This window comes from Tupaia chinensis, unplaced genomic scaffold (genome assembly GCF_000334495.1).
Source record: "Tupaia chinensis unplaced genomic scaffold, TupChi_1.0 Scaffold000257_1, whole genome shotgun sequence".
In the NCBI taxonomy this organism is placed as follows: domain Eukaryota; kingdom Metazoa; phylum Chordata; class Mammalia; order Scandentia; family Tupaiidae; genus Tupaia; species Tupaia belangeri.
Genome location: NW_006159737.1, coordinates 2,315,397 through 2,332,147, shown reverse-complemented (window position 1 = coordinate 2,332,147; position 16,751 = coordinate 2,315,397). Strand labels below are relative to the sequence as shown.

The 16,751-nt window shown below is 35.9% G+C and overlaps 1 protein-coding gene across 1 annotated transcript in view; it reads right to left on the bottom strand.

Annotated features, from left to right (window-relative positions):
- Positions 1-6,391, bottom strand: part of SLC13A1 (solute carrier family 13 member 1) — a 90,186-nt gene extending 83,795 nt beyond the window's left edge. Inside the window, exon 1 of the mRNA XM_006149209.1 lies at positions 6,288-6,391. Within this exon, the coding sequence (XP_006149271.1) occupies positions 6,288-6,386 (99 nt within the window). The 5' untranslated portion in view covers positions 6,387-6,391. The remainder of the gene's footprint in view (positions 1-6,287) is intronic.
- Positions 6,392-16,751: the final 10,360 nt, after the last annotated feature.

Sequence of the window (16,751 nt, the reverse complement as noted above, 5' to 3'; positions counted from 1 at the left end):
TCAATCCATATTAATTGCAAAGTTTGAAAGTCTTCAAATAGCTTCATGGTAAAATATGGACAGTAAAAACAATTTCATTTACTAAGGAAATAACCAACATTTCTTGTTAGTTTTTAGACAAAATGAATAGCAGGAAAAGACAGTTTTGTTGTCACTGCTACGCCAATTACTGGACTTTTTTTTTTTAGAATTATATAACTTTATTTTATTTATTCATTCATTTATTTTAATTTGATCAGAGAGAGACAGACAGAGAGAGAGGGAAAGTGAGGAAGCAAGCTACCAGGTCCAGGACTTGAACCATGGTCAGCCATGTGGGAGTGTCCAGCACCTTAACCACCATGCCACCTGCTGGTCACCCCTCCCCCCCATTTTTTAAAAGAATTATTTAACTTTATTTATTTTATTTATTCATTCATTTACAATTACTGGACATTTTAAACTCCTTTTCACTCAACCTTGGCACCTAACCAACACCCAAGAAGTATTGTTTACTCACCTCACACACAGTAGACTGGAAATGACCACAGAAATAATGTAGTTTCTCTACCTGACTATGCATCATGGCATGGTCAAAATGCTGTGTCTGAATAAACTGCTTCAAAATTGCCCAGTGAATTTGCTAAATGTGTAGCCTCCTGTGCTTGGCATCTAGAGTTTAGGACTTTACTCAAGTACCTTAAGTGAATCTAGACAGCTGAACCACAGACCGCACTTGAACTTTTCAGTCTTGCTCATTTTATAGATGAGCAAAGGGGCCAAAGGTAGCATGTCTGAATCACTTGAGAAGTTTTTCAGAGTATGCCAGGTAAGTCAAGACAGGCTAGAGTATGTGTGGCAAAACTCTCCATATCTCAGCAGCATACAACAACCAGAGTTCACTTCCTGCTCACACAATTTGTCCATCATGGGTTTGCAATCCAGGCTGAGAGAGGCCTCACTGCAACCTGTGTTTACAAGTTCGGCAATAATGGAGAAAGGCAAACTGAGCATAGCTTTTAAAGATCTAATATAAATACACTTATAGAACGCATGTCATCTATGGGCTTAGAATTCAGGCCGACTTGTGTTCAAATCCTCTTGCTCTCTTTATGGACTGTGTGACTTTGGACAAACTTCTTAAACTCTCTTACCGAGTCTCTGTTCATCTGTAAAATGGGGATAATATTGACTACTTCTGACAGTCGTGCGGCTCATAGTTGGGCATTTAAATTTTTTTTATTGTTACCAACTAATGTGTAAAAAGATAGCATGGAAGAAAAAAAAAAAAGAAAAAGCATTGTAGAAGAGACACCCTTGTTCCTTTTAGATCCCTGAGTCATTCCTTTTACTCTTTGAATTTCCTTCTTTTCATCACCTTCTTTCTCCTGTATCTTACCCTTTCTACAAGAGCTAGTGTAACTCTCACATCCTTCTGCCATGCAGCATGATGCATCCAGCCCCTCAGCAGGATTATATACACTATGTGAAAGGCATTATGTATGACAGGAAGGTACAAAAGGTAAACAATGTGCCCTATGCTTTTTTTTTTTTAAGAGAGATTTTTGCTATAGAGAGCATGCACTCATAGGAGAAACAGAGAAACAGAGAGACAGAAAACAAAAAATCATACCCTGGGGAGATTGGTACGCCTCAATCCCTGTCCTCCATTCTTCTTTTGGGACTTTGGGCATGTTCACGTGCCCTGCATGAGTTTTAAGCTGCTGGGTCTGGAACTCAAACCACGGTTGACTATGTGGGGGGTCCAGTGATGTAACCATTATGCCATCTGCTGGACACTGTGTCCTATATTTTGAGGTATTTACCATCCGGAGGAAGAAGCAAAGATGAAAACTAAATGAATTATGTCCTATGAGGGAGACCAGTGTCTCCACAATGCAACAAGAGCATTCAGGAGGAGCCTCAGTTCACAGCCCAGCCTGAGCCTCCCCTTTCCAAGGGACAGAGTGGGAGGGGAAGAGTGTAGGAAAGGAAATTTTGGGGGAAAAAATAGGTAAGACATTCGTGGGACACAGATATGGTCTGTTATCTGTTGATGAGGACGTGGATTGTATTCTCAACTGGGCTGAACAGTTGAGAATATCATGCTGAGTAAAGTCTCTTTACAATCTAAATGGTGCATAGTGATTGAATATATAAATAATAATAATAAATGTAAAAAATGCAGAAAAAAGGACAGGACAAAAAGAAAGGGTATTCCAGCAAGTGGACATAACATGTGCAAAGTCACAAAGGCAAGAAGAGTCAAGAATATTCTACAGATTACAAATAGTGAAGTATTGCTGAGGTAGAAAATGTGAATGTGGGAGTTTGGGAGAGAGTTACTAGCACAAATAAATGAAAAAAATCTTCAATATATACACATTGATGTATACATGTATTGTTTAGATATTTTTTCCCTCCATAGGCAAAGAGGACCTATTGAAGAAATTTGGTTTGGGGTACAATAAGACCAAATTTAGAGTGTGAACAGTGGTCTATGACAGGAATAGAGAGGAAAAGACAGCCTCAAAGAAACAGTCAGCAGGCATGGAGAGGGGAAGGCAGGTGGGGTGAGAGAGAACACTGAGGAACATCAAGACCCAGAAGATACAACACAGTCTGAGTGATGGGGCTTATGGTATTTGAAGCATCTGAGATAATTCCTAGGTTTCAAGGCTGTGAAGAGGGTGCAGGGTAGCTGCATCCTCTGAGATAGGGAAAAGACAAGGAGTAGCAGGTGGTGGGTGAGTGGGATTGGGTGCGGTTTGGGGAATAGAGGGTCTAAAAGGTGGTGACTCTTCAGTGCTTTATCCGCCTTGCAATGACATGTCTATAGCACAAATGATTTGCTTGAGCCATTTGGTACGTATCTTTCTATCATCTCATTTTGTGATTTATGTTTTTCATGGTATGTATTGACTTTTTAGCAATCCTACAAGCTTCTTAAAGACAAAAAGATCAGTTTAAACTTCTGTTTATATCACACAATTCATGTTGCACAGTACTTTAGGCTTAAGGAATTTTGATAAAATATTTTTGAAATAAAAATAGATGATATTTGGATTTTCTGGTTTTGTTCATTTACCACATTACTATTAGCATGATTTCTACTTTCAATTTTTTTCTTTTTTGTTTTTTTCTTTCCCTCATTCTTCCTTTTTCCTTTCTTGACCTGCAGTATTGCTGTGCTCTTTTGTATGAAAAATGTTCACTCGTTTGGAGCTTATAGCATTTCCCCCCTTTACATTAAATCTCTACAGTATTTTAAAATAATATCTTTTTTTTCTACTAATGTATTTAATTATTTGACTTAGCTCTTTAAACATTCCTTATGTTTGGAACCAGCAGTTGGCGTGATGGCTATGTTCCTGGACTCCCATGTAGTCAAACATGGTTTGAGTCCTATGGTTTGAGTCCCAGACCTGGTGGCTTAAATTCACGCCACGCACATGTGCATGTGTGCTCAAGATCCTGAGAGGAGAGTGGAGGAGAAAGGATTGTGTCGTGGCCATCCCCCCTGGGGGGTGATTTCTTGCTTTCTGTCTCTCTGTCTCTTTCTGTCTTTCTGGCAAGTGCATGGGCCCTATAGCAAAAACCTCTCCTCACAAAAAAAATAAAATTATGTTTTTCTGGAATTTCTCCCCAACCTCGTCTTTCTCTTGTAGGGTTTTTCAACTCTCTCTCACTCATTCTTATTTTCTGTGACGGATTTCCCAGCCTACCACTTTTCCTTTCTAGTAGATCCATTATCTCTTTAAGGTTTACATTTCTTTACAATTATTATACTTCTCCTATCTGTTTATTCTTATTTATTTATTTATTTATTTTTTTAGATACTACACCATAGGCCTCTCATTAGGTATAATTTCTTTTACTTACTATAATTTTCATTCTAACTTTGAATGTCATGATGTTTCAAGTCAATGTACTTTGAGGGAGACATAGCGTGGGACAGGGGCAGAAATAGAGCTGGTCCTTTAAACTGCATCCCTCGTCCCTAATCCCTGCTGTTCTGGAGCACTAATGCTCTTTTGTATCAACTCTTCCACTGTGCTAAATACTTTCCAGAGAAAGTCAAAAGTACCCCACCCCCCCAAAAAATGAAAATCTTATCTTGGTTTTACAATCTATCAACTAGGCAATGATGCTCATGTGTGGTTGTTTCCTGGTGTCTTAAATTAATCAGTCCTGACTAATGGGGTAAAACCTGCATGGAAGAAATGCACTCTACAAATAATGTATTGTTGTGCAATCTTCTGCTCTTACAAACTTAACTTTTTAAAACATCATTTTGTTTCATGAACAGCAATACAAAGAAAAGCCAATAACTGGAAAAATAAGAAAGGAAAACATACTGAGTACTAAAAAGAGTGAAAAATAACAAAATACTAAAAATAGTCATAAAAGAACAAAGTTGCACAGAGGGTAGCCTAGAACTATGGCATATAGCTTTGGCCAGATTTGAGAAGTTTTTATCTGGAACTGGTTAAGAAATCTCTCCTACAAAAAGAAAAAATTAGTGTGATTATCTAATTCAAATAAATAGCAGTTACATTACAGGTTTGTTTATTGACCATTAACTATTAATTAGGGAAGGACTAAAAGTACTTTATGATTAGGTGATAATTAAAAAGAATTTCTGATGCTTCCATGTAAATCCATAAGAAAAAAGAATTTCATTAGCAAAGCATTTACACTAATGTATTAGTAATATACTTGTTACTGTCATGAAAGCTGTAAAGGCATGCAATTAAGATTGTTGACTCTTGGACTAGCTCTGTGGCATAGTGGTGAGTCTCTGCTCAATAGAAGTAGGATTCTGCATGGTAACCATGGATCAGATCCCCAGCCTGGTCAATCTGAAACACACCAGACAGCACAAATCTCCAAGATCTGACAGACTGGAGGACTGGAGGAAGGGGATCATGATATGATCAGACTCTCTGAAGAGGGCTCATCTTCACTCTCACATGCATGTACATGTTCACTGTAATAAATAAAGGGAAAAAATTAGAAACATCATTGGCTCCAGAATAAGATGTTAGTTGGAAACATCTCTGTGGCCAGACTTCTAATCTGCAAAATGTCTAATATACAAAATTTGCATAATACTGAACTCATAAGGATTATATTTGAGTTTCTATTTGATTTATGCCCATAGGTTTCTGGAATGAAGTATATTCTCCTTTTCTATAAAATACTATTTTCCATGTGAGGAAACAGAAGCACAAACAGGTTAAGTAACTTGCCCAGGTCACATAGCTTGTAAGTGGTAAAGTTAAGATCTGAGGCAAACAGCCTAGGACTTCTAACCACCAAATGACACTTGTGCCTGGCATAGAAAAGGTGCTTAGTATATATTTGCCTTTTAAAATAACTTTTTCAAGAGATAAAGAATGCATTGAGGGGCCACTAGGTTACATGGTGGTTAGGGCTCTGGACTTCCACAGTTCGAGTCCTGGACCCAGTGGCTTGAAAATCATACTGTGCCTGTGTGTATGTGTGTCCAAAATCTGGAGAGAATAGAGGAGAAGGGATTGCAGCATTGCCATCCTCTGGAAGAGGGTGATTTCTCACTTTCCTTTTCTCTGTCTCTCTCTGGTAAGTGCATATGCCCTAAGGCAAAAAAGAAAAGGAAAAAAAAAAAAGAATGTGCTGAGTCTATTATTCTGTGTTTAATAGACTATATTCAAAGCAAAAGAAAAAATTCCTACAAGTACCCAGAAATGAAAGAAAATCTGAATTTTTCAGAACACAGTATAATGACCTATTAGATTTTCTTATTTAACCAAGGAAAATACTTCATGCTTTCAATGACTTCTCATCTGATGAAGAAACTAAATTTCTAATGAATTCTGTGACTCACACCAAGCCACAGAGATGACAAGTCACCTGTGTTGGACCCTGAGACTTCCACTGTCCCTTCAGCTCTTGCTCCCAGGATCTCAGAAAGCTTATTCTCAGAGAAGAGATTTGCTAACCCAGGTGCTCCTTGGAGGTTGAAAATTTGAACAGCAAGATCCCAAATGTTCTGTCTTTTATTCTTCCTCATATCTAGTTGATAGGCAAAGAACAATTCTGATTAAGCATTCTATTTAATTATTCTAGTTAATCATACTGAGAATCAGCCAACGTTAAACATTAAAAAGGAAGAAACTGGACAAAACATGATGTACAACCATACTAACTTCAAACACAAAATATCACCAGTCTTTCAGCTCTTAGCCAGGCAATTAAACAGCAACAATAAAGGGCACTTAAAATAAATCAGGAAAACCACCAGCCTATTTTCCAAGTTCACTTACCTTTGTGTGAAGGATGATAGGCAGCGGAAGTAAAATCAATAGAGTGAAAACTACGAGGAAAAATCGGCGATAAACCAAAATGTAACTGGGGAGTTTCATTGTGCCAAGCAGGTAACTTCAATAGTGTCAACTTAAATAAGGCAGATGTTAAATAACCAACCTGGATTAATATTTTCCCAGCCCATCATCTTCATTCATTGCCCTAGACTGATCAACATTAGTTAAAATTAAATCTCATTTTTTATTGTTTTACTATCATAATGAACACAAAGAGATAAGCCCAGAAGTGTTTCTGAGAAATCAAAGACCATTTGCTCTTGTGATTTCTGAAAGGTAAAGCCATTCTTTGTCTATGTCTTTGTTCACATTAACTAGAGTATAGATTGGACAGGTCTAGGAAAAGGCAAAAGTGTGAAGTTGATTGAGTTTGCCCATGAAAGGTCCTGTTGCCCCTTTTGGTGGGCCCTGACTTCCAGACTCCCTAACCAGAGTAGTGACCACTGCAATGGTATCTTGAGCAGGTCTCCACAGGCTGCCTTCAGTGTATGGTAGCGAGAGAGAGAAAGTTCTTCGAGTACAAATGGAATTTTCTGGGGCTTCTCAGATAACAGATTGAGGCACTGTCTGCAAAATGTACACATTTTTCCCTATTATTAGAAAGCAAAGTTCTGTGTATTTCTTGGACCCTATTGACTCCTTTGACAGAAAACGAAAAGTAACCACAAAGTCCAACATAAGCCTTTCCCTTTCTTTTTCAGGCTGGAGCTGATACTATTGTGCTGATACTGACTATATAATTATCAGGAAATCTGCAGAGAGTCGAATCATTAGGGTTATCCAAGGTGCGTGTGCATGTGTGTGCGTGTGTGTATGTAAGTGTGCACATATGAACATATGTGAAAATAGGGACTGCTGCACCAGTGCTGGAAGACTTATTTGGAAGCTTCTCAGGAGAGAGCCTCTCTGATTTGATTCTCCTTGTATTGCAAATTAATCATCCTATGAACTTCAACTAAACAACCATCATACCTTAGTTATAAACAAAACACGTTCCCAGCCTCCTATAAGTTATAGTCAATTTCTCTTGACATGTACAACCTTACACTTACATAATCTATGATTAGCATTTAGACCTTATTTCTAATTCCATACTAATGTAACTCAGCTTTATTTTCCTACCCAAGACATTCTTTCACCATATTAATGTAAATGAGTAAATATTCTTTTTCCTCTAAAATATGTAAATTTTTAAAAATATATTACAAAGAGTGATTCAGGAAAATCAGAATAGTAAACGGGAAAAGAATTTCCAAATCAGTATGGTGCATTACATCTTGAATACCTCAGATAAAAGAAAGCATAATTATAAATAATAATAATAAATAGTAACCAAAAATAAACAGTAGTAATAAAAGATGTTTAAAAACACATTAAAGGAATCGAATTACTCAAATCAGTTGCAATTTTCTCCTAAATAATGTCCTGTACAGCTCATTGTATGACTTTTTTTTTTTTTTTTACTAGTTTTTGAAGAAAGCATTTCTGTTCTCATATTTCCTTAAGCCACCTGGTGAGACCATTTAAACCTCACTTTTCATCTTAGAGGATTTTACTTTGTGAAATGACACCAAAAAATGAAAAGGCATTTGTGTGACATTTAACGGAAATGAGGACGTATGCATGCAGGAAACTGTGGCACTTAAACCAGACAGACAGAGGCTAAAGGAAAAGCACTTGACATTTGTCATGCCTCCTTTTTGTGTCTTATTTTCTCTCTTCTCGTGCCCATTTCTCACTAGAGGAAGGCTCCGGGGCCTATTATGGCCTGAGGTTCCAGCCAGCTCAGTCTTCTGTGGGAATCCATTATTACAAATTGGATCCACCTTCTCTTTATGTTCAGTCCATCTCCTGTTGCTCAGATGTTTTCTCTCCAATGTCACAGAGAGAAAAGACCTGGCAAGATAATTCACACTAAACATGAGTGACTGATATGAGCTGGGATGCCTCTGCAAACATCATCAAAAGTGAAACTATAAAGAAAACTTTGGGGCTTCATCCGAACATTTCATAAGGTGTCCTTCAAAATACATCACTTAACCAGTCCAACATGTAAGGCAAATAGCCACAACTGTCAAATTTCACCTATTGTTTGTACAGAAAAAAACATAAGCCTCTCTTACCACTTTACAATTGTGTTACATTTTATCTATAAATTGAATCACACCATTGAATAAATGATCATGGGTTAGTTCTTTTTAAACATGTTCTTTACAAATATTGTTCATTCACTCATTGTTTTCTGTGTGCCAATGGATTTATATTCATCACCTCATTTTATTCAAAACCCAATACAAGTTATGTGCGTATGTCCTATTATTATTATTATTATCATTTATATTTCATGGATTTGGAAGCAAAAATACATAGAGGTCAAGCACAATATCCTATGTATTAACTGGCATAACAATGATTTCAATCTAGTTCTTTCTGTCTCCTAAGGCAATATTTTTTGTACTATGTCGTATGTCTTCCCTAATGACTATTTATTTGACACTGAACATGAGATTATCAAAACTCAAATTTGTATGTAGACACCTGGTTTGATCAGTTTAGGGATTGTGGCCTTGGGCTTGACACTGAACCTTATGACTGTTTTATAAATTATATAAAACTTAGGTTTAAGTACAGAGGGAAAGAAGTATATATCAAAAAACCTAGAGTGGATTACCCTAAGTGTCTAAAAACTGATGAGTGGATTGAGAAACTGGGCACATATATACTATAGAATATTATACAGCTATAAAAATGTGATCCTATCATCTGACTAAAAATGGGTGAATATAGAAGACTTCATGTTGAGAAACATGAGACAGGCTTTGAAAGATACACATTGTATATCACCACTCAATTTTTTTTTCTTAGTATGTCTCTTTTTATTTGTTTATTTTTAATTTATTTACATTTAATCACTGTACATCTTTACAGTGTACAATATGGTTTTTATCAGCATGAATATGGTGAATATTAGTCAAGTCAACGCCAGTACCACATAAATTATCATCAGCAGATAACTTTTCATTTTCGTGTACATTAAATGTGTCATTTGTTTTTTCCCGATCTTATCCCTTCCGCTCACTACTACCCACACTCTAGTACCCCCCTACACACATACACACACTGTCTCTAGTATCTATAACTGCCCTATTCGCAATTATACCTTCCAATCTTTCAGTCACTACTATAAAGGGTAGGTATTTGGTACCTATTGAGCAGGGACATACGATGCCTGTCTTTCATAGTCTGGCTTGCTTAATTTAGCATGAAATCTTTCATATTCATCCACTTTCTATAAATATCAAAGTCTCATTGATTTGTTTTTTTTTTATCAAAATGAATTTTATTGGTATTTGTTACATAAACTTATACAGTGATAATTCTTGGCTCTTGGTAGTTTGTTCACGTACGAAAATTTTATGAAATCAGTTTTTTATGACTGAGTAGTATTCCATAGAGTAGATGTCCCACATTTTTTCAATCACTCATCTATTCTTAGACATTTGGAATGATTCCATGTCTATACAGGGAACTCAAGCAGCTTACCCACAAATAAAAAAACAATTCCCACTCAATTTGTACTGAGTGCTATGGCAGAAGTTGAGAAACTTGAAAATGTGGTGGTGGAGAAGATAGATATAAATGATGGAGACTGTAGTGGGAAGAATGGATGGTGGATAGTTGGTGGTGGAGGGTTGGTGTGAGGTAAAAGGGAAAGAATCATTTGACAGACAGAAAAATGTAAAAGAGAGAGTGAAAAATAGACCATGTTCATTATGAAATTAGCTAAATTCTGCTGTGTAACAGATTGTTTCATAAATTGGTTAATTATATATGTTTATTAGGATTAAAGTATGCATGATGACATTTCTATTCATCCCAATAATTTCAACATAATTGTTAATTTGTCATGTGTTTTTCATTTGTATCTTTAACTATATTTTGACTGAATAAAAATTAATTTAAAAAAGGAAGAAGGTAGATTGTCTAAGATATTTGACTTGTAGCAATCAACATGAGAAGAGTGGCAACTATTGATTTATTTTTTTCTTTCTCCAATAATATGCTCTTACCAAAGAGAGACAGAGGGAGAGGGATAGTTAAAAAGAACCCCCACCCCAAACCCATGATGGGTGGTTATGCCACAATTTCTTCTTCTCCATTTCTCCTTTTGGGATTTTGGGCTCACTGCCCACATGCTGTTCATGTTTCTCAAGCTACCAAGTCTGGAACACAAACCACACAGTTGGTCATGTGGGCTCCAGCCCATTAACCACCACACCACTGACTGACCTGGAAACTAGTTTTTAATGCATCTATTCCAATACAGGCTTATTCTTGCAGGCTTATTTTCTGGTTGTCTCTTTCTCAGGCCATTTTCACTACGAAATCTGAGTTTTTATTCAGGTCTTTCCCTCTTCTAAGAGTGTGCTTCCTTCTCGGTCTTTAAATCCCATCCATGAACTTGTAGACTCATTACAAATTTACTGCCCTCTATAAATCAGTCTTGACAATTCTACTCTTTGCCCAAATCCCTGATTTTTGACTTTACATACACCTGCCTGAGGTGCTCTTTATGCCAACTGCATGTGAATAATCTGAGATGCTCAACAAAAATAGATTACCTGCCCTACTGGGTCAAAATGTGTCTTGAAAATCTTCATGTTGACTTGGCTCTATACATAATTTTTACACATACTAAAATTTAAAAATTTTTTGAATAGTGTCTGTAAGATACATTTGGCCCATGTGTAGACTGAAACACATTGTTTTCTATGTTACTAATGCATGTAAATCTTATGTCCTCAATAAGACTGTTAATTCTTTGAACATAGAAACCATTCGTTTACCTTTTAAACCATCTTTTATGCTCCTAGAAAAATGCTTGGTGCAAATAAATACTCAGTGAATAGTTTCTTGAAACTTAACCGTGGATATAGCTAAATTGCTTATATAGTGTGGTTTACAAGAGCAGCTTGTCAATAGAGTATTTAAGTTTGCAAATATCTATGCCTTTTCATTTCTTTTTCTTTATTTTTTCAATCACCAGAGGTCATATGCACTTATCAGAGATACAGAGAGAGAGAAGGCAACACTCTCCCCCTACACGCACAAAAAGGGACGTGGTCACCCAGCAATCTCTTCTCCATTTCTCCAACATATTGGGATTTGGGGAATGCACCTACATGTGCTTGGCATCTTTTTTAAGCTTCTAGGGCCAGGATTTAAATCCTATTGGGCCATGTGTGATCTGATTGCCTTAATCATTAGGCTATAGGACCAGATTGAGATATATGGCTTTTCAATTGGGAATATTTGTGCCATTGAAAGTGTGCCCATAAATACTTAGATGAAAAGTATATATACTCAACTATATTTTTACTAGGAAAACAACAATTACCACAACCACCACCACCAAAATCAAAATGCTTTTACTGTTAATGAAAATAACCAGGTGCATTCATATATAAAAAGATAATGCATTTGTTTCAATTAAGTGTACCTATTTTTGTTCTTGGGGCTTTTAGAGTTCAAAGGGCATGCTAGTTTAAGTTGACTGCCATTACTGAGGATAACGTAAGCTATATTTTCTCCTGACAGTCATTTTTTTTTTTCTGAAACTCAACTATCCTCTAATTCTGGTAATGATGATACATCCTCAATTATATATTCTGGTTACCTTACTAGGTTCCTTAACCACCAGGGATTGCACTGTGAATTCTCTGAGTACCATCTGTGACTGAGCTTCCAAACATTTTTAGAGACTATCCCAATAAATTTTATTATTTTATTTTTCTTCTGCAAGCATCCAGTATTCATTTCCTTTTGCATGTTTTTATGTCTTCCATTTCTTTATGCTCACCCCTCTATTCCTTAAGATGATGAACCTTCTTGATGAAAGCAATCCATTCTGATTACTATATACGAGAGAGAGAAAGTTCTTCGAGTACAAATGGAATTTTCTGGGGCTTCTCAGATAACAGATTGAGGCACTGTCTGCAAAATGTACACATTTTTCCCTATTATTAGAAAGCAAAGTTCTGTGTATTTCTTGGACCCTATTGACTCCTTTGACAGAAAACGAAAAGTAACCACAAAGTCCAACATAAGCCTTTCCCTTTCTTTTTCAGGCTGGAGCTGATACTATTGTGCTGATACTGACTATATAATTATCAGGAAATCTGCAGAGAGTCGAATCATTAGGGTTATCCAAGGTGCGTGTGCATGTGTGTGCGTGTGTGTATGTAAGTGTGCACATATGAACATATGTGAAAATAGGGACTGCTGCACCAGTGCTGGAAGACTTATTTGGAAGCTTCTCAGGAGAGAGCCTCTCTGATTTGATTCTCCTTGTATTGCAAATTAATCATCCTATGAACTTCAACTAAACAACCATCATACCTTAGTTATAAACAAAACACGTTCCCAGCCTCCTATAAGTTATAGTCAATTTCTCTTGACATGTACAACCTTACACTTACATAATCTATGATTAGCATTTAGACCTTATTTCTAATTCCATACTAATGTAACTCAGCTTTATTTTCCTACCCAAGACATTCTTTCACCATATTAATGTAAATGAGTAAATATTCTTTTTCCTCTAAAATATGTAAATTTTTAAAAATATATTACAAAGAGTGATTCAGGAAAATCAGAATAGTAAACGGGAAAAGAATTTCCAAATCAGTATGGTGCATTACATCTTGAATACCTCAGATAAAAGAAAGCATAATTATAAATAATAATAATAAATAGTAACCAATAGTAAACAGTAGTAATAAAAGATGTTTAAAAACACATTAAAGGAATCGAATTACTCAAATCAGTTGCAATTTTCTCCTAAATAATGTCCTGTACAGCTCATTGTATGACTTTTTTTTTTTTTTTTACTAGTTTTTGAAGAAAGCATTTCTGTTCTCATATTTCCTTAAGCCACCTGGTGAGACCATTTAAACCTCACTTTTCATCTTAGAGGATTTTACTTTGTGAAATGACACCAAAAAATGAAAAGGCATTTGTGTGACATTTAACGGAAATGAGGACGTATGCATGCAGGAAACTGTGGCACTTAAACCAGACAGACAGAGGCTAAAGGAAAAGCACTTGACATTTGTCATGCCTCCTTTTTGTGTCTTATTTTCTCTCTTCTCGTGCCCATTTCTCACTAGAGGAAGGCTCCGGGGCCTATTATGGCCTGAGGTTCCAGCCAGCTCAGTCTTCTGTGGGAATCCATTATTACAAATTGGATCCACCTTCTCTTTATGTTCAGTCCATCTCCTGTTGCTCAGATGTTTTCTCTCCAATGTCACAGAGAGAAAAGACCTGGCAAGATAATTCACACTAAACATGAGTGACTGATATGAGCTGGGATGCCTCTGCAAACATCATCAAAAGTGAAACTATAAAGAAAACTTTGGGGCTTCATCCGAACATTTCATAAGGTGTCCTTCAAAATACATCACTTAACCAGTCCAACATGTAAGGCAAATAGCCACAACTGTCAAATTTCACCTATTGTTTGTACAGAAAAAAACATAAGCCTCTCTTACCACTTTACAATTGTGTTACATTTTATCTATAAATTGAATCACACCATTGAATAAATGATCATGGGTTAGTTCTTTTTAAACATGTTCTTTACAAATATTGTTCATTCACTCATTGTTTTCTGTGTGCCAATGGATTTATATTCATCACCTCATTTTATTCAAAACCCAATACAAGTTATGTGCGTATGTCCTATTATTATTATTATTATCATTTATATTTCATGGATTTGGAAGCAAAAATACATAGAGGTCAAGCACAATATCCTATGTATTAACTGGCATAACAATGATTTCAATCTAGTTCTTTCTGTCTCCTAAGGCAATATTTTTTGTACTATGTCGTATGTCTTCCCTAATGACTATTTATTTGACACTGAACATGAGATTATCAAAACTCAAATTTGTATGTAGACACCTGGTTTGATCAGTTTAGGGATTGTGGCCTTGGGCTTGACACTGAACCTTATGACTGTTTTATAAATTATATAAAACTTAGGTTTAAGTACAGAGGGAAAGAAGTATATATCAAAAAACCTAGAGTGGATTACCCTAAGTGTCTAAAAACTGATGAGTGGATTGAGAAACTGGGCACATATATACTATAGAATATTATACAGCTATAAAAATGTGATCCTATCATCTGACTAAAAATGGGTGAATATAGAAGACTTCATGTTGAGAAACATGAGACAGGCTTTGAAAGATACACATTGTATATCACCACTCAATTTTTTTTTCTTAGTATGTCTCTTTTTATTTGTTTATTTTTAATTTATTTACATTTAATCACTGTACATCTTTACAGTGTACAATATGGTTTTTATCAGCATGAATATGGTGAATATTAGTCAAGTCAACGCCAGTACCACATAAATTATCATCAGCAGATAACTTTTCATTTTCGTGTACATTAAATGTGTCATTTGTTTTTTCCCGATCTTATCCCTTCCGCTCACTACTACCCACACTCTAGTACCCCCCTACACACATACACACACTGTCTCTAGTATCTATAACTGCCCTATTCGCAATTATACCTTCCAATCTTTCAGTCACTACTATAAAGGGTAGGTATTTGGTACCTATTGAGCAGGGACATACGATGCCTGTCTTTCATAGTCTGGCTTGCTTAATTTAGCATGAAATCTTTCATATTCATCCACTTTCTATAAATATCAAAGTCTCATTGATTTGTTTTTTTTTTATCAAAATGAATTTTATTGGTATTTGTTACATAAACTTATACAGTGATAATTCTTGGCTCTTGGTAGTTTGTTCACGTACGAAAATTTTATGAAATCAGTTTTTTATGACTGAGTAGTATTCCATAGAGTAGATGTCCCACATTTTTTCAATCACTCATCTATTCTTAGACATTTGGAATGATTCCATGTCTATACAGGGAACTCAAGCAGCTTACCCACAAATAAAAAAACAATTCCCACTCAATTTGTACTGAGTGCTATGGCAGAAGTTGAGAAACTTGAAAATGTGGTGGTGGAGAAGATAGATATAAATGATGGAGACTGTAGTGGGAAGAATGGATGGTGGATAGTTGGTGGTGGAGGGTTGGTGTGAGGTAAAAGGGAAAGAATCATTTGACAGACAGAAAAATGTAAAAGAGAGAGTGAAAAATAGACCATGTTCATTATGAAATTAGCTAAATTCTGCTGTGTAACAGATTGTTTCATAAATTGGTTAATTATATATGTTTATTAGGATTAAAGTATGCATGATGACATTTCTATTCATCCCAATAATTTCAACATAATTGTTAATTTGTCATGTGTTTTTCATTTGTATCTTTAACTATATTTTGACTGAATAAAAATTAATTTAAAAAAGGAAGAAGGTAGATTGTCTAAGATATTTGACTTGTAGCAATCAACATGAGAAGAGTGGCAACTATTGATTTATTTTTTTCTTTCTCCAATAATATGCTCTTACCAAAGAGAGACAGAGGGAGAGGGATAGTTAAAAAGAACCCCCACCCCAAACCCATGATGGGTGGTTATGCCACAATTTCTTCTTCTCCATTTCTCCTTTTGGGATTTTGGGCTCACTGCCCACATGCTGTTCATGTTTCTCAAGCTACCAAGTCTGGAACACAAACCACACAGTTGGTCATGTGGGCTCCAGCCCATTAACCACCACACCACTGACTGACCTGGAAACTAGTTTTTAATGCATCTATTCCAATACAGGCTTATTCTTGCAGGCTTATTTTCTGGTTGTCTCTTTCTCAGGCCATTTTCACTACGAAATCTGAGTTTTTATTCAGGTCTTTCCCTCTTCTAAGAGTGTGCTTCCTTCTCGGTCTTTAAATCCCATCCATGAACTTGTAGACTCATTACAAATTTACTGCCCTCTATAAATCAGTCTTGACAATTCTACTCTTTGCCCAAATCCCTGATTTTTGACTTTACATACACCTGCCTGAGGTGCTCTTTATGCCAACTGCATGTGAATAATCTGAGATGCTCAACAAAAATAGATTACCTGCCCTACTGGGTCAAAATGTGTCTTGAAAATCTTCATGTTGACTTGGCTCTATACATAATTTTTACACATACTAAAATTTAAAAATTTTTTGAATAGTGTCTGTAAGATACATTTGGCCCATGTGTAGACTGAAACACATTGTTTTCTATGTTACTAATGCATGTAAATCTTATGTCCTCAATAAGACTGTTAATTCTTTGAACATAGAAACCATTCGTTTACCTTTTAAACCATCTTTTATGCTCCTAGAAAAATGCTTGGTGCAAATAAATACTCAGTGAATAGTTTCTTGAAACTTAACCGTGGATATAGCTAAATTGCTTATATAGTGTGGTTTACAAGAGCAGCTTGTCAA